At 38.8% G+C, this 23,592-nt stretch overlaps 1 protein-coding gene across 3 annotated transcripts in view; it reads right to left on the reverse strand.

The window, feature by feature from the left end:
* The window catches only part of celf5.S (CUGBP Elav-like family member 5 S homeolog), a 65,940-nt gene that overhangs the window by 8,011 nt on the left and 34,337 nt on the right, over positions 1-23,592 (reverse strand). For all 3 annotated transcript variants that reach the window (XR_005963232.1, XM_018239812.2, NM_001137584.1), the window contains 7 exon segments: positions 19,524-19,572; positions 14,809-14,937; positions 14,325-14,404; positions 14,049-14,195; positions 9,699-9,843; positions 9,106-9,252; positions 8,952-9,014 (listed from right to left, as the gene is read on the reverse strand). Coding sequence is in view for 2 of the 3 variants with exons in the window: in XM_018239812.2 (XP_018095301.1) it covers positions 8,952-9,014; positions 9,106-9,252; positions 9,699-9,843; positions 14,049-14,195; positions 14,325-14,404; positions 14,809-14,937; positions 19,524-19,572 (760 nt within the window). In the remaining variant the exon portion in view is untranslated.

The raw sequence follows: 23,592 nt of genomic DNA on the forward strand, positions 1-23,592 counted from the left end.
GCCCTGCCCAGAAAGGGCCCACCAGGGAAACTAATGGTATCCCAGCGATCCAGTCTGAGACCAGGTATAGCACCACACAAACATAACATATACTTGCCACATAAACACAAGACATAAACATGCATAAATGAAACTAGATGGAGTCCTGCAAATTATATTTGCAACAAAGTTCTGCTCATAATGAAATCCTTCAGATCAATCTCTGCATACTGCAAGTTACATCAAGTAAAAATTTACATTTTGGATTTGCTCAAGACCAAGGCACCTCAAGATCAAGCATCTGGCACCTAAAAAGAACTGTGCATATAATATAGGACACTGGCTCTCATGTTGGTAACATCTCTCCACCCGATGTCCCCTCTTCACATTTCCTATCCATGCCTACCCATGCTTTGCTTCTCATACTTTTCTTTCACCTGTCCAACACCAGGTTCTAGTTGCTTCACAGACTGCAGCTTTTACTCTTTTACCACCACAAACTAAACTTTCCATTGTGCTCATTGTTCACTAAAAAGCTCATTTTTGTACCTTCTGTTAGGGTAGAGACACACGGGAAGATTTGTTGCCGCGTTTTTTAAAAGCAAGTCTCTGCAACAAATTGTTTGTTTGTCGAGGCATAGAAAACCCAGCAAATCACCAGGTACCACGCAAACAATACTATTTGAAAGAGGCAGTAGCCTGAAAACGCACAGAGACCCGTTTCGGAGCGATAAATCAGAAATAGCATGTCTATATACAAGAACTGAAAATCGGCACTAGCAAACAGACGAGGCGATTAGTAGTATACGCTGCATGACGTCAGCACTGAAACGCGTACAGAAGAATGCAGAATGTAGTTTCTACAGTGTCTCTTTCTGTAGCAAATAATAATAGAAAAATAGAAAACAGCCAAATCACTATTTTCCATTTTCCAAGAACCAAGAGGACAATACGCTGAGAAAACATGCCGATATATTTCCTCTTTATATCCCATGATGCATTGCAGTACGCCCTATGGGCGGAGATAGTACTGCAATGCACAATGGGATTTAAATCGCTCGGAAGGCGAAATTGCCAGGCAAATCTTGTCGCTGAGACTCGCTTTTTTAAAAACACGGGCGACAAATCTTCCTGTTTGTCTCTACCCTAAAAGTAAATTTTGCACAGTAGACCCAGGTGAACAGAAACTTAATGGTGTGCCCTGCAGCCACCTCAAAATGCTTTGTGGAAGTACAGCAAAATTAGACTTTTATTTAGGCATGCCATTGTAATAAAAGGTGTAACATTTGCTACTGGACATTCTCCCATCTTAAAAAGGGTTGTTTACCTTTAAATTAACTTTTAGTATGATGTAGAGAGTGATATTCTCAGACAATGTGCAATTGGTTTTCATTTTTTATCATTATTTGTGGGTTTTGAGTTATTTAGATTTTTATTCAGCAGCTCTCCAGTTTGCAATTTCAGCAATTTATAGTTACTAGGGTCCAAAATATTTTCAGCAACCATGCACTTATTTGAATAATATTTATTTAATAATTACAATATGAATTGGAGAGGACCTGTATAGGAAGATGAGTAATAAACAGTAGCAATAACAATACATTTGTTGCTTTACTAAGGCTTTGGTGGGGTCAGTGACCCAATCTAAAAGCTGGAAAGAGTCAGATAAAAGCAGCAAACAATTAAAAAACTATAAAAAAAATAATAATGGAGACCAATTGAAAAGTTGCTTAGCATTGGTCATTCTATAACATACTAACATTAAGTAAACTTAAAGGTGAACCACCCATTTATTACACATATTTCTCATGCTAGTGCTGGAGAGAGTTGTATATGACGCTATATGGAATTACCTTAATAAATGGAATTGCCAAAATTCCTTTCATATTTAATAGTATTTTAGTACTTTTGCATTATTATAATTATTCCATAGTTTAGTTTACCTTTATATCTCCTTTACAAATCAACAAACTCCACTGTCATTCTTATTTAGAAATGAAAACACATCCTGTCCTGGTAGGCCTTGAGCAAATGCCCATTTATTGAGAAATGAAAACAGTTAAGATTAGGATTAATATGGCACTTGAAGTGTGTAAAAAGAGGGCCTGGGGTTTCATCTCTAGTAAGCCCTCAAATAAATCTGACTTTGTCCAGGCAAGCCAATTCGAATTTATTCCTAAGGTTTAATATTGTTTCACTGGATTCTCTATAATCAACAAGAAACAATTTTACAAGCTTTTTTTATAGTTCTAAGAAGCTGTACACTGCCAGTCAGCCAAGGTGGAACTATATATCACTTAGATATAGATTTATATGCAATTGCAGGCAGCCTTAAAAAGATTATTTTAGGGCAAAATTGTCTTACTTAAAAAGTTGTGTTACCACTGCCACATATGTTCCCTAAGTTTTCATAAATAAAAGGAAAGTGATAATGGGCATGTTCTATTCATCTGAGCTGCACTGTATTTAAGCCCAATGCTCTGAAGCATGCAGAATGTCTGTGTGCATTCATCCTAATACCACAAATAATTATTTCAAAGACTATTACTTGTACCATATAATCAACATTTTTGCCTAAACAAGTTGCAGGTAGCTTTTCTTTTAAAGGGAAGCTGTCTTTGCCACAACTGCTTTATTATTGCTCCTGTATAGCTTTTTTTAATGTATTTGAAAGCCCAAAAATGCATGTTACAAACAATGCATTTATGGCCTGCATGCCATCACACATGGCTCATTTTATTAACTGCATGACTGTATATACATACATTTAATCTGCTGATGGACATTGCTGTGACAGGAACAGAGGAAGGAACAAATGATGCATTGTACACACAATAAAATAAGCAGCATGGTACGCCTGGGGAAATACAAATTGCTCTAGTATGTAATCTCATGGTATATTAACAGAAGCATACTGTGAGTATTTGTTAGATAGAAGAACAACAGATAATCACAAAGGACCTTTCTGTGACCTTGTTAAAGAAAGAGAAATATTCAGAACAATAGCCCTTACAAAGAACCTTGGCTTTTCTTGCAGGCAAGCAATGGCCGTGAATAAGGCAATGAATATCTCAGCAAGTATACTCATTTTAAGTGATCCCAATCCAGGGAAATTCTATTAGGGTTATTTTTATTAACATGTATTTATATAGCGCCAACATATTTCGCATAAAACGATACACTTTTTGTTTTGTATAGCTGCACATCCCTGTAGCACTTTATTTTCAAGATGCATAGTTTGCATAGATAGTACAAGATTCATGTGCAGCATAAAAAACACTTCTAACTATAGGAACACAACACCCAAGAGATCAGAGCCAAGAACTATAAAACATTATTTCCCAGGTACATGTTCAGTCCTGTCTCTCAGCCACAAGTAGGGTTGCCACCTTTTCTGGAAAAAAATACTGTCCTTCCTATATATTTATCTTTTTTCCTATTAATAACATTGGGATCAACCATCATTTTTACCAGCCAGGCTGGTATAATACCGGCCAGATTGGAACCCTAGCCAAAAGTAAACAGCCATTTATCAGATCATTGACCCCCTGATCCAGGTTTCATAATTAGTCCATCTGTGTTGTCCACTCCCTATTTAAGCAGGAGCAAGGGCGCTGCACCAATGAGGCGAGTTGAAAACTCGTCTCAGACAGCAGCACCCCACTAGGTACCAGGCGGCAAAAACGCCGCTCCTGGTACTTTTAGATCCGAATTTCTGGTTTTCAAACTGGAAATGTGGCCTTTCTAGTGCAGAGAGCACAATTATGCTCTCTGCGCTAGTGTCCTGGACCTCTCCACTGCCCTCGTGGACCCCCCGGACCCTCTCCGGCGCAAAAAGGTGAGCACACGGGGAAAAGGGGGTTACAAGAAACTGCAATCTGCCTCAGGCGGCGGAGGGGCCAGGATCGCCCCTGAGCAGGAGTATAAGAGCTTTGTAGATCTATATTATAAATTAATATGCCATCAATAGGAGCGCAGTTAAAGAGGAGGCAATTTATCATATAGAAGAATAATATTAAACCAGTACAATTCTATGTCATGATCCCAAGAGACCCCCATTAAATCTAAAGGTCAATGAATCTCTTAGGTCCTAGTTATAATATTGATTACAAGTTAATTAGTAAGACGAAGATAACAGGAACATAACAGAGGGATACATAACTTACAGCCCTTATACTAAATTACATTTTCCAAAGACTAGAAGAAATTAGATAAAGCAGGGGTTGTAGTTTAACTACAACAACATTTAGTGATTCCTATATAGACTGGAATCTATGCCAACTGGAAACAGTCCTTTGCCTGGGCCCAGTGTAGTACCACTAGAGGAGTGCAAAGGTTATTCAAATTGAGGCTTGTTATTTTTTTAAAGGTCCACTTTGCTCTTAAACCATCCAGGTGCACTGCTTTTCACTTTGTCAGAGGAACATAGGAATCCTCTGGAATGCCCCTAAGAAGCCGAGTTGCATGTTGCTGGGAAGTCCTGTGCCATATTTTCAGTCCAGTGCAAGGTGCAAATCAGGGCTGGTCCTATCAAATGTGGGGCCCAATTGGAACCATGTTGGCGGGGCCCCTAGACAAAGTGTTGCTGGCTACTGACACACCAAGTATTTAGGAAAATAAGGGCATACAGGCACAAAATAGAAAGGAAAGGGGCAGACAAGGTAAGAGAGTGAGAGGGATGAAATAGGGGCACATCATAGGGGCACACAGGGTAAGAGAGAGAGGGAGGAAATAGGAGAGTGGACTGGGCCAATTAGTTTGGGGCAGGCTGGGCCGATTCAGCTTGGGAGCAGGCTTGGTTGGATTGGTGGCAGGCAGGGCCTATCAAAGTTGGAGGAAAGCTGGGCCTATGAGAGTTGGGGGCGGGCTAGACCTATGGAGTTGGGGCATAGGCTGGCTTATCAGAATTGGGGGTGGGCTGGACCTATGGATTTGGGGATGGGCTGGACTCTCAAAGTTGGGGGCAGGCCAGGCAGCATCATGTGCTGGGGGAAATACTATCTGTGCTGCCCTCTGGTGCGGGGCCCCCAGAGGTGCGGGGCCCTATTGGGCCCAATTGGTCCAATAGGCCTAAGGCCGGCCCTGGTGCAAATGACAATGGTCCAGGTGCAAGTGCTCCATGTATGGGCCCTAAGGGGTGCAATTGTGGGTCCCTTAGCACTCCAGAACTGGCAATTTTTCCATTGGTAAATTGGGACAACTGGAAGGTTGGACATTTTGAGTTCTCTAAGGGTTAATCTTCCAAGACATATAATAAATCGTTATTAGATATGTATTATTTTTTCTGATATATAGTTACAAAATAGCATTACTGAAAAAAAATCTTGTGTTCATTTACACTGTCACTCAATAAGACGCCAATACACAGAAGTACTTATACACTAATGTAGAAGAGGGGAAAAAAACATTGGAGCATTGGCCAGTGACTGTGTCATGAATGGCGCCTCTTCAATACTGAGACAAAAAGACACAGAAAAGTTACAATACAAAATATTACTTAAAATGTCTGAAAACAAAACAGGGACACAAAATGATTATAATCAATTTGCCATGTAAGCTGCTGTTGCCAAGCAAGGAGCAACTGGAATTTGAGAGCCAAACACAATTAGCAATGCACTGAAGGAAAGCAGTAGTGAACCCTACATTAATATTTACTAACATGATGTTAATATTGTTGCTTCATTTACTTCTCTGCAGGCTGTGAAATGAATATGCCCATCAAGCCAGCACATAATGATGGTATTACTATGAAAAGCTCTAATGTTCTAGGTAACTGTAATTTCCATATCGCAACGTACAAAGAAGAAAGTAGAATGCTGAAAATTTTGCATTTCCAAAAACTGCTATTCTCCTTAAAAATGCTGATATATGTAACAAATACATTATTGATTTTACTAAAAAAAATACCATAGCAGTGATTCAGATAATTAATGTATATGCAAACAAATACTGTTTTCCTTGCAAAAGATGTAGTATTGAGTAACAACATTCATGCACTGAAACCCTATTTATGAAACTGCCATTAGGGTGAAAGTAGAGACAGTAGTTTCCTATCATAAATGATGAGACAGAAATTAGCAGACTAAGGAATTGCCTTTACTGCTGTAATGCATGAGCAACAACCCCTGCATGATATGAAACACTTTTAATAAGCCAACACTCCAGCTTTCTTACATACATCTAATGAACCAATAGGAATGTATCCTCTGTGTCCCATGCATCTAATAAACTAGTAATGGCCTCAGTTCTGTCTCCTAAATATTTAATGGATCAATAGTAACGATTCCTTCGTGTACCATATTTCTAAAGAAACAATAACCCTGATTTTGTTTCTGTTTGCCATACACATAATGAATCAGTTGTAACTCCTGCTCTGTCCCATATATTTAGTGAACCGATAATAATTTCTGCAGCTTTGTCTCCCATACCTCAAATGAACCATTAGTACCTCATGCTCTGTGTCTCATACATCTAATGAACCAGTAATGTAGTAGCCGTAGTAATGTATCTGCCTTGTCGTTCTTCTATACATGTAATGAACCAATTTTATTGTCTCAAAGGGCTACTTGTCTAATATAGTTAGTAAACAAATAGCAATTTGCACTCTGTGTCAAATACATTTAATATACCAGCAATAATTACTTGGCTCTTTTCATACATTTGACCAGTAGTAACAAGTGAACCACGTCTCACAAGGAATGTATAGGGCTAAACTGCACAGGGAAACAGCCCTTGTGATAGCAGCATTATGAAGAAATCATTTCTATTCAAATAAATTGAACCAACATTAACGTCTACATTAAACCCCAAAAATGTAACTGCTTAGTTTCTTGCCTGAAATTGAACTATGCCAACTATCATCAAAATGTCAGCTCAGGAAACAAATTGATTTTTTTTCCAACTGAAATTCAAATCCAAAAGTAATTCTTTGAGATGATCAGTTCCTTGCCTGCACTCTTATATACTGAAGTTAAAAAAGACAAAGGGAAAACCCCACAGTCCAAACCCAGCTAGAATCACTTGGCTTTCTTGCATCTTATGGGGGATATCAGAAACAAGTTGTAGTAATGATTTGAAATACCAGTCCTAACCTGAGCAGATGTTTTACCAGCTAGGCCGGTATAATACCAGGAGGGTGGTAGCCCTAGCTTGAACCTGTGGTGGCATATGACAGGCATGTGGACTCCCTGTGGGTTTATACCTTTTGGGTAATTCAACATTCAAATCAACATTATCACATATTTAATGGCTGCTCGGGTAGGTTAATTTGGAGCTGGTTGTAAAAGAGACAAATACTGTTTCGGTGAGGTATAGTTTCACACTTAGATATGCCCTTATGTTTATTACATTAATTATTCTTAGCCACTGATTTTTGTTTATTGTTGATTTATTTATCTCCTCTTCTCTTTCTTTTCTAAGTCTAGTAAGGTATGCAGCTATAATGTTTACTTCATTTAAAACTTAATCCGGGCCCCACTCAAAGAAGTTGGCTGGTAATGTTCACTTTTTTGATGATTAAAGAGTAATGAAAGCCCCTGTGTTTAAAACAGATTTGCTGACAAAATATATGATAATTAATAATACATTGTGGCAGGGAAAACACACTGGTTGTTTTCATGTGCATTTATTACAGTCTTGGCCAGATCGGTAGCACTTTCAGAATACCCTGTAATTAAATTCAGCTTTTGGCCAGTGTTTGCTTCTTTCAAGCATATTCCTGTCACAAACAGCAAAATCCACACGGTGGCAAACTGCGGCACTAGTAAAATATCTTAATTTAAGATGTGCCATGGAGCATATGACTGCTGATGTTCAGTTTTCTTTGTAAGTAAATGGGGTAGGAAAAGCTAAAGTTCTAACAGAAAACTGTTCAGAGATAAATGCAATGCACAGCTATGAGCTGTTATATAATGTAAATCATGGATGTCCAACCAGCAGCTCTTTGCTGTAGATCAGTTATAATTCTCTGCACCTGTGCCTATAGTAGTTTTGTAATGGTGTAAAGGGCCCTATAACTCCCCCCTCCCAACACACACCAAGCTATATATTCAGACAGTGGTCTTTGTTTTCCCAGATCCCAAAAACCTCAAGCTCACAATATCAAACACAAAGTGTGCACTGAACCTCCTGTTTCACAAATCATCGTTTGGCATAATGTTTGTAGTCCTACTGTGCCATGCAGAGATTTATAAATAAAGCAGAATAATACACTCCCAGCCTGTTATTACTTGCATGACATTACATGCGCCTTCCCCTATTATCTGCTTGACATTAAAACAGCAGCCTTTAGCATCAGCGTGGCATTGCATCCCCCTTCATTTATAACTGTTACAAAATAACCCCAACCTTCACAGCTCACACAGCCTGTGTCTGCATTAACAGTTCACAATCCATGTTCTCTCATTAACTATAAATGCATTACTCTTATGGCACATTGCAATTCCAATTATGACACTCTTCTTTACTTCTGACTTGGTTTCTGCATTTGAAATGCCTACATGCCTCACTGGACTAACATTATTGCCTTTCAGAGGCAATACTGTTATTGCCTGTGTCTTGCCAGGCTGCTGGTTATTCCCCTCTGTCCTTCTGCCCCCATGCTTAGCTAATAATAATACAGAGTAATTCAAAATGGTACAGTCCATGTATCTTATGAACCAAGACCTGCCACAACATACTTGTCAACTGTCCCTAAATTTCATGGACAGTCCCCAGTTTTCAATGCCTACTCTTTTTTATTGCTTACTTTATTGGCATAAAATGATTAGAAATGTTTCTGGAATATTTGTATATTTACTGCAATTTCAGCCAAATTACTTTAGGCAAGGATGAGCAGCTGGTTATTATTTCTTGATGCCATCACAAAGGTAGAATTAATCATATTCCATGATGTAATTGTGCCTACAGAACAGCACATCCATTCAGTGCTGCAACTGAAGAAGCATGCTTCTAGAACTTAAGAAGGAAGTTACCTGAATACTGCTGTACCCCTGTAAATGATGGATGCAAGCTCTCCACCGTCAAAGGACTCTGGGCTGCAAGAAAATATATAATTATGAAGACTAAGCATTACCCTGAATACACCATCCCATTGCTTTTTAATACGCGCATTATGACTTTACTCACCAGGATATGGTACAATACTGTTAGTATATATAGTATCCAGAGCAGGGTGGCTGCTGGGAAAAGGTACAAGGCCAGGAAAACCATTGGTTAATGGGGCAACAAGGCCTGGAACAGCTGCCGTTCCAATGACAGGGGGAGAATGTAGTCCTTTGGCGAAAGAGAAAATAAAAAGTCAAAATAAGAGTAATTAGTATAAATCCTGACATTATCAAGCAACAGCTGCTCATAGTTTCTAAGCAACCATCTATATGGCTACCTACCAACTCAACTCCTCCCAGTTACAAAAAACTCAATGCATGTTCATGTTACTAATCGACTTCAGTGTTGCTTAGCAACACTACTCCTCCCAGTTACTAAGCAACTCTATGCAATATTATTATGCAACCATGTTATTAAATATCTCCCCTAGTGTTCCTCAGTCACTCAGCAGCTCCCAGTCTTACAAAGTAAATGAACATGTTGCTAAGCAACTGAACACCTCCTACTTACCAAGAAAGTAACTTGTGTTTGGCAGGCTGATAGCAGCAGGTGCAATCATGAAATAATGGTCTAGTTGTTTAGGCCAGTTCAACTGACATGACAAAATAGCTCACCTGATGCTGGAGTGATGGGTGCAGCTGGGAGCCCATTCAAATTGACTGCTCCAATCTGCTGAATGTGGCAAGATGGAAATGCCACACTGGGACTCAAGTAGCTCCCATGCGAAGTGGACAGTACTGTAGTCTGTTGTTGCATGAGCTGGCCAAAGTAAAGAAAATGAAGGTATTAACTGGCAGATATGAAAAGCAAAACTGTATATTATTTATATGTATATTTAATGATACCAGCAATTATTTTGGGCTTCAAAGCATGCTTTTCTTGGTAATAAAGAAAATAGAATGGTCCACTATACATAGCATGTAAAAAACCTGGGGGAGCTGCAGTTGAACGACATGCTGCTATAAGAGGATTGTCTCATAGATGAGCCCACAGGACTTTATTGCTGACAGTCTAACTAGTATAATTGGATTCTTGCCAAACATTCAGTGTGATAATTTGCCTCTGATGATCCATAAACATTAAGGCAAAATAGCTGGTAACATTTTCCCAAACAGCACATGCAATCATACTCATTTTGACTTGTGTGTCTCTCCAAATGGGGTTGTTGTTCTTAGTTTGGACAATTGTCCTGATGTGATTAAGCTCAACTAAAAGTTCTGGTCTGAACCATAACCTTAGCCAAATGGAAGCGAGACATAGAATAAACTGAAACATGCAAATGAAAAGGAGAGCTAGAGGAATTCAATTATGTTTAGAAAACCAATTAAGTCATAAACCAAAAATGAAAAGCTGAATATAATAAGCCAACTTTAATTAGTGACTGTAAAGATATGCATAGTTTCCCCTCTATGAGAAAATCTATCTATATATCATCTATACATCCAGTCTGTCTTTCTAGTTATTTATGTCTTTCTATATATCAATATTTTCTTACATTGCCTATCCTTAAATCCATTAATATACAATCTTCTTCTGGAATGTACAGATGATCCTATAAATGATGGTAAAAAATGCACAAGGGGGCAGCAAACACAAACAAACCCATAGCACTAGCTTTCAGTGGTTCTTTATCTGCCTGGAGGAACTAGTTTTTGAACATGCTCCTTTTTTTCTTGTGGTCACTTGTTATTACTCTTAGCTTCTATACATTCTCCTTCCCTTTACTTAATTCCTTGAAAACAGTGGACCGTGCCCCACATTCCTAATTCAAACATAACTGTACAAACTTCATAGCCTCTTCTAAAAGCAGTGCCATATTCCATCTACATATTTCCCATTTGCTTTTGTGTCGTTTTAGCTCCAATTTCCCTCTTAGGGTCAGGGCACACAGGCAAGATTCAGGGAGATTAGTCGCCCCAAAGAAGAGGAGATTTGTCGCCGGGCGACTAATCTCCCTGAATCTTGCCTGTGTGCCCTGACCCTAAGAGGGAAATTGGAGCTAAAATGGGTGTAGTCAACTTCGGAAAATGAATCTCTCCGAGTGCCATCCCGCTGGCGATTTGCATTTTAGCCTGAAAGGAAGGCAGGGGAGGCAGTTCGGGGAGATTAGTCGCCCCAAAGAAGAGGAGATTTGTCGCCGGGCGACTAATCTCCCCGAACTGCCTCCCCTGCCTTCCTTTCAGGCTAAAATGCAAATCGCCAGCGGGATGGCACTCGGAGAGATTCATTTTCCGAAGTTGACTACACCCATTTTATGAACACACCCCCTAATTACCATGTCTATTTTACAAAAATTGTAAACAAATTGTTACAGATGTATCTAAGTAATCGTGCTGAGTGTTCTAGGCTCTCTGCCAAAAAGCCTCTTATTTTAATTTTAATTAAGATTTAGAAACGTTGTATCCTTTTCTGGCATCAGTGCAGGAGATCAAAGAGAAACAAGCAGAGATTGCGAGCTGAGCTGTCAAAAACGGAACAGTTGGGAGGTATGCTATAACTAACATTTATGTCATCTCTGCCCAAGTAATTAGCCTTGCATATATCAATACTGAACTCTCATTTGCAATTTGCTGCCCAGTTTTCATTTTATTAAAATCTATCTACAAAGTAGCAGCATCCTGCATGGAATTTATGGATTTGCAAAATGTAGCATCATCAGCAACACAGAGAATATATTTGTAATGCCAACTTTCAGGTTATTAATAAACAGGTTAAAAGGACCAAGGACAGAGTTTTGTGGTTCTCCACTAACAACACTAGTCCAGTTAAAAAAAATGTTCATTTTACCACCACTTGTGATAAGCTATCCTTCAGCCAGTTCTTTTATCATGTAACTTTTATTGTGGTACTACATCAAATGCTTTAGCAAAATCTAAATAGAGCACATCAACTGCCAATCCAATGCCAATGTTTCTACTCAACTCCTCATAGAAGGAAAATAAAATTATCTGGTAAACCTTTATTGCATGTAAAACCATACTGGCGCAAACTTATTAGTATTGTGATTAGAATTATATTCTTCTATGTTATCCCTTACCCCCCTCTGAAAGATTTTCTAACAGTGATGTCAGGCCTATAGTTCCTGGGTTAGAACCTTTCTAAATAATGGCATTTGCCAATCTCTCAGCACCAAGCTAAACACCAAATCCTGAAAAATTAAGTGGTTTGGCAATCACAGTGTTTTGAGCGGTTATAGTTAGGGCCACATTTACCATATAAGCACCCAAAGGCCCATGTCTAGGGCAGCAACGTTAGGTGGGGTGCCTATACGCTAAATAAGAAAAAGTGCAAAGAAAAAAAAGAGATACTTGCAGCTAAATCTGGCAGCAGAGCTGAGGGTGGTGGTGAGAAACCTCGATCAGGCCCACACTGGCAATCTATGGGTTCTGGCAAATGCCAGAGGGGATGCTGTAAGTTGCCATAGCCCGTCACTATGTATTGGGCTGGTGGGGGCTGTTTGGGCCTATGGGTACCTGAAATGCCAGGGCCTATTTTGAATCTCAGTCCAGACCTGACCTAGATATTCTGTATTTGGCACATAAGCAGAACAGCAAGACCATCTTTTCATATGCCGGGAAGGGGGTGGCCTGTGTCAAGTGCCTAGGGCAGCAACAGAACTAAACACATCCCTGCTTGTAGTAACCTGATGTGAATATTATCATCTCCTGGAGATTTGTTAATTTTCATGTGTTCTAGTCCGTTTGAACTTCCTCCTGAAGTTTGGCTTTGGATTGCATTAGGGCACAACTTAAGAAGTGTGAGAAGAAATATGGAACTAGTATAACAATGAGCCACTCAGATTATGTTGTTATTCTTAAACTGACCAGAGTGACCACCGTGCCCAGCTATTTGCCTTCATTGACTGTAATCCATCTTTAGTTATCTACTTTGCCAAAAGCTTAACCCCCCCTCCCCATGACAAGATAACCACAAGCCAACTGGAGCTTTGTCAGAATAGATTATTAATATTATTAGAGGGGTGTTCAGGTGAAAATCAATTGTGTAAAGCACATATGGATTCAAAGAGAATGATTTCAATCGCCATGGATATAGTAGTAATGATTTTGTGAAGGTGCTGGCTAGATTTGATTACTAATATGATAGATATGTTCAGGTAGAGGCAAATCCATGAATAGCATACAGGACTTAAAATGAATGGTTTTAAGTGCCATGGATGGACATAGTACTGCTGTGAAATTGTGCATCATTATGAATATTGATATTACAGTTATTTAGATTTGGATACTAAAACAGCAATAAATCACAATTATTATTTTCTGCAATTGACCTCTCCCTTTACCAAAAATTACCCTAGGTAGGTTTCCTCTGCTGCTACCGCTTGTTCCCACTCTGCAGGATACCTCCATCTCCATTACATTTAGACCCATCTTTTTCTGTTTTCAAGTCCACCATGCTCCATCCCCAATGTAGTCTGTCTTTACTGAGTTTATGTTAGTTTAATTTCCTGTTTCCTATGCTACCTAGAAAATTATTTCCTGTTTTCACCCTCTATCTTTGTATCGTCTTAACTGTAGCTGTCCCCATTATCTATTCCATCACTCTTAATTCCAAGGTATGTGCAATACAGCTCTTAGCTCAGTCATTCAGCTTTCTCAGCTTCTTCAATATTCTCAGCAAATTCTTCTTTAAAGGATGTCTCTTCACTCAAATCCCCATTTTACACAGGCTCTTTTTTCCTTTGATGATTTCCACGTCCACATACATTTTTTCATACCCAACTTGGTATTCTTGTTATATATAATTCTTCTTCGCCTCTTTCTATCTCCTTTTATTCCATTTTTCTACCCACCTTCATAGATTTAAGGGAGATTTTGGAATTAAATGTCTTCTCAAAAATGGAAGGTCTATAACACATAATAGTCTACCTGGCATAATTTCAGTTACTGAACGCTGCATCTAGCTGTCTCCTTTTTAATGTAAATTTAATAGGCAAGTATACTCACCGCTTGTGCATATGCACTGTATGGGCTAATGGGAAGTGCCAAGGAAGGTGTGAAGATTCCCAGCTGACCAACCATTTGTTGCATACGCCGCAGTGTTCTTTCCTTGTCTGTGTCAGCAAACTTGACAACCAGGCTGGATGAGGCCCCCTTGGGTAGAGAAGAAGATAATGCAAAAACCCAGGATTTATAGTTTGTAAGCTTTGTAAGTCTATAAACTTATGTTACATATATTTGATAAACTTAAAGACATAAAAACAGTAAAAGCGCCACACTCACAGGCATAGTCTGACTACCATGAAGTGCTTGTATTGCTGCTTGTGCCTCTGCATGGGATGAGAATTTGACAAAAGCACACCCTAAAAGAGAGAAAGTACATAGACGGTACAGCAGTGAGTCAAAAACATATTGTACAAAGGTGACTTGTCCATCCCCTTAATAACTACCTGAGAGTATTTTATCTCGGAGTCAGGAGATAAGCAAATAGGAGACCAGCAACTTTGGCAACCCAGGTCCTGCAGAACCCCAGCAAAAAATGTTAAAGATTGGCAAAAGTCTAAATTAAATAAAATTGTTCTATGTATTTTTTATTGCAGTATTTCAACTGTTTAACCAACTTGCTTAAAGCACCTGGAAAGATCTTTAAATAAATTTATGTTGGTAGCCTTCTCACAGCATTAAAGTTCAGTACATAGTATTGTTATCTTTCTAACAGATATTTATATAAGATGTGCAAATTGCTGAGGTTGTTTCTTTGCCTCACCCTTGCTGCTCCCATCAGGACCTCGTAGTACAGAACATTCCTCGATTGACCCGAAAGCCTGGAACATGCTGGTCACCTCCTCTTCAGACTGCTGTTTGCTAAGCATCCCCACAAATAGCTTGCGATCACCTGTGACCCAAGTAGGAGGTAAGATCAACTCTGCATATCACTTAATTTTATCACATTCTAGGAGCTTAGAAGGGCTCCACACTACAGAATGTGTATAATTCACAACACCAGAACTGAGTTTGACAGGGTAGCTTATACATACATGTGAATAGTCCACGATTCATTAAACCATGGCATATTAACATCTGAATTCTAAATTCAGCAGTGTGCTAGCTCTGTAAAATACTCCATCAAGATGAGGCCAGGTGAGCAGCTTACTTAAAAAAGACCAGTGACTTCATGTACACCTCCACCTTTAATGAACTTTTATCTGTACCCTCTTGAACACTTTTTTTCTTCATTGAATTCTTTATTGAATTAATGTTTTTAAAAATTGAGCTTTGCTACTTTAGGATTTTATTATTATTATTTATATTGTTTTATTTAATTTTTATACTCTCATGCACACATCTTACTTTAAAAGGCATTTTACCCGTGCCCTCATGTACACCTTTAATCCATACAACCTTGCACACTTCCATGGGACCTATTCCTTGCCATATCATGACACATAGCTATTCACAATCTAGACACACACAAGACAAACATATTAACTTAAAGGGATACTGTCATGGGAAAAAAACATTTTTTCAAAATGAATCAGTTAATAGTGCTACTCCAGCTGAATTCTGCACTGAAATCCATTTCTCAAAAGAATTTTTCCCATGACAGTATCCCTTTAAGTACAAGTATACCTTTTAAATATTTCTTTAACGTGAAAGCAACCTATAAAGACAGCTTATTGCGTGTATAAAATTATTCAATACTGTGTTGCCATATTGTGTCTTTCTGTTGTGTCTTTCTGCTATGCTAATGGTGCTCTTGCAGGTGCTGTTCTATGGAGATCGTGATAGGGGAAATACAGTATATAAGTTTATACACATATGCATAAAATGCATGTAAATTAGAACTCCACAGCATAATCATAATTTTTGCTCTCCTTAGTCCAGCCATTCAGCTGTCTAGAGTCCAAATATGCATTTACACCAAGATATTAACTGAAATGGCTTTCAGTCTAGGCTTCCTGCAGTATCTGAGAGAGCAAATAGACTTCTGCATAAATCTACCCTAACTGGCCTTCACTCAGGCTAGGCTCCCTAAGCCAATGCTCTGGACTGGGGGATTCAACTTCGACTTTGGGAAACACTGCCTTTGTCTTGCGGGACAAGCATATATAGAGCTGCTTGTTTGACTGCATCACCAAACAAGTTGATTTCTCACCAGTGTGTCCACTAATGTGACCTATTGACTGAATGTTATTCCTTTGGGTTACAAGAGGGGCTATAAAATGATGCTGGCTATGGATCCCATGAGATTTTTTTCCGCATTCCATTTAATATCTGATCGTGATTGATCTGGTATTGAACTTGAAAGCACAATTGTTTTGGAACTTTGCACTTGTTGGTCATATGTCATTTTGTTCAGGATATCTGCCAATAAATAGGCAACTTTGCTACACTTAAGCCAGAGCTTGTTGCTGATTTTTTATGAGCTACTACTACTCCAAAGCAAAATTTTGTTTGATGAATTCAACCTGGTGCATATTACACTTTAAAGAAAAATCACGTTTGCTCTGATTTAAGCTGCCGATTTGGCCCCTTCAGACTGAGCCTGTAGCCTGTTGTCTGCCCAAATATGGAACCCTCCCTAACCAACATCTGGCTGAAAATAGGCTAAAATGCGGGCTGTCTCTCATTGAAGTAGTAGTACATAGCAACCAATCATCAAATAGCTTGCTGCTAAACAAATAACAATAACAGGAAACATTTTAATTGGTTGGTATTATTTATTACTGCACAGTAAAATGTATACCGGTTTGCAGTTCATTATTTTTAGTGCACCATTCAGAGCTCTTTTTTTAATTATACCAATTTAAAGGAGAATTTTGAAAGGCACTGGAAAAGGTTTATTGAAAAGAGCATGTACTCTGAAATAAGGTACACACTATGCACTCTGAAATAAGGTACACACTATGCACACAGTGCTATAAATGGCAAATGTGACACACATTTAAATATTAAAAGACATGGCCCTTACATTCATAGATACTGTAGCATGTGGGACTAATATGCATGCTTTGTACGTGTGCAATGATACACACGCATAGAACAGAAGGGAGTTATACAGGGAAGACATGCATGTGTAAACACCCAAAGTGACAGACACATGCAATTAAAAACATGTCAGTGACCCTCTAAGCATTCCATTATAATGCACTGACACACTGCACACAGCTGATGACGCCCCACACCCTGCATAGAGCAGCCCCCCCCTCCCATCTTGCACGCTCTGTTGCACACTCCCCATCTCCCCCTGCAACAGCTTCTTTCTCTTCACCCTCTGGCAATTTAACATGCCGGCAAGCAACCATGAACATTGAGTCTGAAGCTGGAAGCTGCATCTGGTTTCCATGGATGCAGACTGTGCCGGCACGCGGTGTGCCATGGCAATAGGATGGATACCGCAGGGAGGGTTTTTGGGAAAACTGCTGCCAAAATTGTAAGGGAGACAGTGCTAAACAAGGCAATTCAGGGACAATGGATATTGATTAGGAGTATACTGGCATGGAATTCCATGCTGCACAGTTATACTATGTGTTCTACAGAGAATGAACACTATAACATGCACATTCACTGTGGATAATAATACTGTCAAGTGAATAGCCATAAAAAATAATGGGCCCAGAAGGACAGGCCAGGGATACACCTTTCTAAAAAATGCATTTTGCAATCCTATAATTTGTTCTTTTTCACCTGTATTCCCAAGGAATATAGGAAAAAAGTTTATGGTGCCTGCTTTGATATTATCTTATCTATATCTACATATATAATAGTTTTTTAGGGGACCAGAAAAAATGGTGTAAAATCCAGGAAAATGTAATATTAGCTAAATATATTATGCAGAATATATAGGTGGGATCACAAAACAACAATGGAAATTTAAAAATGGAAAACTTAAAATCAGGAGACAGTAGGTGTTCGAAACATCTGATTTTTTCAATAAATTTTTCAATAAATCTTGATTTATTCCCGTTGAGTGCGGTACTATGTTACTTTATTTACCTTATTTACCAGCACCCGGGCAAGTTGCTAAACAAGTTTAGGGTGTGCTCCTCCATGTTTATATATATATAATCCCAGCGCACAGACCAACGGGACACATCCTAAATAAAATCTGCTAGAAAAAAATGATTGTGTATATATTTTTATTGAGTGCTCCTAATTTTACATGGCGCCATAGGCAGATTTTTTCGGGCACACTGAATCCATACCCCATAGAATTTACAAGCAGATTTTTGGTGCCTGAGGTGCTGCACAGATTGCATTCTCTGTTCAAAACAAAACAGTGCTTCCTGAATTAATTTTTTTCTGCATCAAAAATCTCCCCCATGTATTTTAATTGGTTTGTTCTGAGCCTTGAGCCTTATTGCATTTATGTCATCTCTCTTTCAAGCCTGGAGCAAAAAGGGTGGAAACTTCCTTAAGCTAGCAGGGGAGGCATTGTATATAGCCTATTATATCACTGTCTCAGACCACCACCGAATACTTTTTTTTTTTTAAAAAACATCTTGCAGGGGTACCCCCTTTTAAGTGAACACATAGTACATATACATTGTTATTAAAAGTAGTATGAATGAGTATCTATTTCAAAATAATAAGCTTACCCAAAAACATTCTACAGTTTAATTATTAAAGTGCTATAATATTTCATAATGTTGTACATTTGTCAAAACAGATACACATCAGTATAATGGGTTGGCGTGCCTAGTAACAAAAGCTTGCAATCTAACCAGTTGATCATATATGGATGAATAATGAATGCACGCTATTATGGGTCCAGTCAACTGATGAAGCAAATTTCTGTACTATACAATGTACATCCATATAATGAACACAGCTGCTGGGTAATGATGCTGAGTATCAGTACACCAAAAGCACACACTTGGCATGTGCAAAAAAAACAGCTAATGGTTGCCTATTAACAACAGAATGCCCTGCAACTAATGATACATACCACAATGCACAGTACAATTACACCAAGCATTTAGCAAGGATGCACCAAATGGGATTTGGTCAGGTATTTGGATCCAATGAAAACTGAACTCCTGATTTTCAAGAAATGGACACTTACAGGAAATCTGTGATGTGTGTAATATAATTTTAGAACATCAATTTTTTTAAATTGTATTTATTTGAAGAATATTTTTGGAAACTTGGTGCAATGTTGCCTTTGAGACTCTAAGACAAGACAGGGTGTAGTGATAGCATTAATGAACATGCTTTGTAGTATAAGGATGATGAGTATCTTTACACCAATCAGGAATACACTGTACTGTAAATGATGAGTACCCCCTAACAACAAATGTATTTCAAGCACAAGGAAAACACAGACACCATATAATGAAAATGCATATGTAGATGGTGGATATACTATAATTATATGAAATGGAAAATGCTAACGCAGCCTTCCTCTACTTTGCAGTGAGTAGAGCAAAAGGCCGTAGCACTTAAACACAGTGAGGCTGGGCAGATGTACAGGATACATACCCCCTCGGCTCTCGCTGTCTGCCGGCTTCACCTGGATGGGACGTGCCATCTAAAAACCAGAGAACATGGTGGATGAATTTCTCTCATCCAGCCCTTGAACCATGATCCCTATGCACAATTATTTGTGCAGTACCACATTGTAAACAGAGAAACATTATGTTAATGATGCCTAGAAAAGTTTGCAATATGAAGTAGATACATAGTTCAGAACTCCAAGATCATAGATAAACACATGACATACAGTATCTATATACTCTGTTATCAATAAACCTTTCTAGTCTGCTGTATATAGGGTTGCCACCTTTTCTGGAAAAAAAATACCGGCCTTCCTATATATTTATCTTTTTTCCCTATTAATAACATTGGGATCAGCCATCATTTTTACTGGCCAGGCCAGTAACATACCGGCCAGGTGGCAACCCTAGCTGTATAGCTGCCATAAAGCTATCAGTATCGAGCAGAGAGTGATGGGAGTTGTACATGCCTGTGCATGAGATCCTTTATGCACAAAACCATTACTCCTTTTACTTCCTTTTCACAGTGCATCACCAATTCTTTATCCTTGCCTGCTTAGCATTTGGGTTTTGTTATTTTTATCAGTAATTTTACTAACAGAGATCCAAATTGAAGAAAAACATTAAACTCGTGTCAAGTGTTCCATATCCCAAACCTGCTGTAATTATAACAGTTAGACATTCTGTGTGTAAATGATGAATACAATGCATCCAGTATATGTGTATAGAGTGCCTCTGTAATATTTCATACTGAAACCACTCAAGGCCTCAGTGGGCCTCTGCACTCATGGAACTTCAGGCACTACAGGGGTCTGCCTTCCCCATTGTTATAGTTACATCTCTGGTTGAACACAAAACAAACTTGAAATATTGATGTAGGAAATTCCTTTTTGACTGGAAAAAGTTCCGTATAAATGTAGTATAACACATTTTTATTTTAGAGGAGGCAAGAGCAAGGGAAGCAAATTTTTCTCTCCTCTTCATATTTTTCTTAGTTTGCCTGGAGACTATATATACAGTATATATATATATATATATATAAAATATATATATATATATATATATATATATATATATATATATATATATATATATACAGTATATATTTAAGGAACAAGCTTCTAGCTCTTTCTAATTTCTCTTTAGGATCTATCAGTCTTTATCTCCCTGCCCTAGGCTCTGTGTCTTCCTCTCTGTCATCCATCTTTCTCCTTCTTGCTTATCTCTCCCTTTCAGTGAGTCTCTCAGTGGGCGATACATATCAGAATTGTAGCAACTTGTGACAAGAAAGTAGCCAAAATTTCCCCCTGGAAGCAGCAACTAGGTGTATCCCATGAATCCTGTGACTGTTGCTTAATATATGTGAAGCAAGCATGGAAGACTATTAAAAATCTAACCCCAAAACAAAACTTGCCTTCAGCTGTTGCTGAAACTGCATCTACCAGAATCCTCAGCAAAGGAGCTGCATGTGGAAAATGCCAGAACCCTACACCTATATTTATTATTCAGGAAGTTGTTAGTGTATCTGACAACTGTGCAAATCATTTGCATTTTACATCTAGAGCACTCAGTCATCAGGTTCCTAATTAGGATATAAAGGTCATAAAAACGAAATGAGGAATTACCCAGTGTTCCCAGTTTCACAGTAGACCCTGTGACAGAAAATGCTCTTTTATATATTATTTTACATGTAATTACATAACACAGAAAGCCATTTGCACAGCCTTTCCTGAATTTGGAGCCCAGTCTTTCTGCATTGCTTTGAGCCATTTTCTGTAACCTGGCTCTATATTTTACTGCTTCTTGGGACATTTTTGCCATCAATCTCAGCATCTCTGTATCTCAGAAACATGCTTGGTATATGTGTGTAGATCTCTGCCTCCGGCTTTGCATCTGTCTTACTAAATTTCTGTGTCACTGGCTCAGGACTTGCCCCTGTGTAACTGCATTCTGTGTCTGGCTGCCTTCTCTCTCCAATTTTACTGAGCTTCTCTAACCTCTCTGTTGGTTCTTGAGATTTTCCTTCCTGCCTAGCCTGGGCTCCTCTAATATATATACACACACACACACACACACACACCTTTGCTTCCACAACTTAAAGTGATACTGACACTAAAAAATGAATTTTAGCATATGAATGTACATTAAATGTTACCTATAGGTCATGGTGATCATTTTTTGCTGAGAGGTTTGTTTTTGTATATAATTGTTAGTTGAAGTTCCTAAGCCTGACTCTCTGACACTCTGACACTCTGACACTCTGACTTTGCCAACCTGAATGTCCCATCTCAGCCTGTAAGTTACAGTTTCTAATGCTAAAGGACTCCTGCTGCACAAATATGGCAGCCCCCTCATACAGGAACATGGGGGATCAGACAGGTAATGTAAAAGCATCATGCAAATACTTTATGGCAAAGTTAGAAGTAGCTTGCAAAGCCAATATTATAATAGATGTAAAAAAAAGTTTAATTTCAGGTGTCAGTATCTCTTTAAGGTGGCCAACAACAGGCAGATTAAAACTGCCGATATTGGTCCTTTAGACTGATTTGGCAGTTTATCTGCGTGTGTGGGATCGTCCTACGGGTCTCCCCGATACAAATCAGGTCAGTTTGAATTTCCCCCTCGACTACATCAGCTTGTTTGGCCTCAGGACCAAACGTTTGGATTGACCCGATATTGCCCTGCCGTTGGTGGGCACATTGGGGAAAGATCTGCTTGTTTGGCGAGGCCGCGTATGGCCACCTTTAATTCTCAGTTCTCTTGCCTATTCCTAGTTTTATGATCTGTTTTCAAAATCATCTGCTTAAGTTTAGTACTATCACAAGTTATTGGGGCAGCCACAGGGGGTTCACCAATGAGATCTTTGCCTTGTAAAGAGATTGATATAAAGACAGATAGACAGACAGACAGATAGAATGTATATAAGAAGAAAGAGTGAGATAGGAGAAAGATATAAAGACAGATAAATTGAAACTGTAGAGATAACACAGATGAATGCATATTTAAACAAGAGAAAGTTATGAGTTCAATAAAAGAAGCAATATATGCCCAGGATTGCTGAAAACATTATCTGTCTTCCTGGCACCATGGGCTATAACTATCTATAGCACCAACAGTTATGTATTTCTGTAGCACACAGGATAAACTATTAAAATACAGCATCCATTGCACTTCCTATTTAAAACCCACTCATCACAGGTTAATGGATTAGTCATGAAAGAATAGATTTCTACAGTGCACAAAGTAATATGACGCCTGAAGCATAGCTACAGTATTCAGATGTATTGTACCATGCAGACAAGGATTCTTTAAAATCCTGGAAACTCTTTATTTCTGAATGACAAGAAGTTGCACCTGTCTACAGTAGGGGAAGTGATGTAGTAGCAGTCTACATATATGAAACTCAGCAGCACTTGCTTATACAATGCTAGTGATGGGTACCTTTAAAGGAAAGCTCCATATCTGTAATACAAACATCAATATATATGTCTGCAGCACCCAGAGCAATGTCTGTCTATACTAAAGAGCAGCACATATATGCTCAGACAGACATAAAACCTCCAGCCCTACCCCTCCCCCCCACCTCTTCCCTCCCCCAGACCTGTCACTCCAGCTATAACAGCACCTCTCTGAAAAGGATGGGGTTACCATGGAAACGACTATTCACCGCACGGAACCTGACATTTGCTGTCGCTGTGGCAACCAGTGCTTAGAGGCACAGGCCACTTGTACCTCATTCACTTCATGTGTGTATATATTTTAGTAAAGCCCGTGTGTGTGTGTGTGTGTTTATAATAATGTGCTTTTGTGTGTGAGACAAGTTATGGAGGGGCTAGGGATTAAATTGCCAAAGAATTACTAGAAGTAAAAAAGCAATGTTGTCCTTAAATGACTGCTTATGCATGGCTTCCTACATAAACATTAAAACCAACTGGTGAGCAGCATGACAGCCTGAAGTTCAGTTTCACTCATGGAAGACACATTAATAAATCTGCTTTATTGCGCACCTTAAAAACAGTGTGCAAAAGGTCTGGCACTATTAAACAGTACTGATC

The sequence above is a fragment of the Xenopus laevis genome, chromosome 1S (assembly GCF_017654675.1).
Source record: "Xenopus laevis strain J_2021 chromosome 1S, Xenopus_laevis_v10.1, whole genome shotgun sequence".
Classification (NCBI taxonomy): Eukaryota; Metazoa; Chordata; class Amphibia; order Anura; family Pipidae; genus Xenopus; species Xenopus laevis.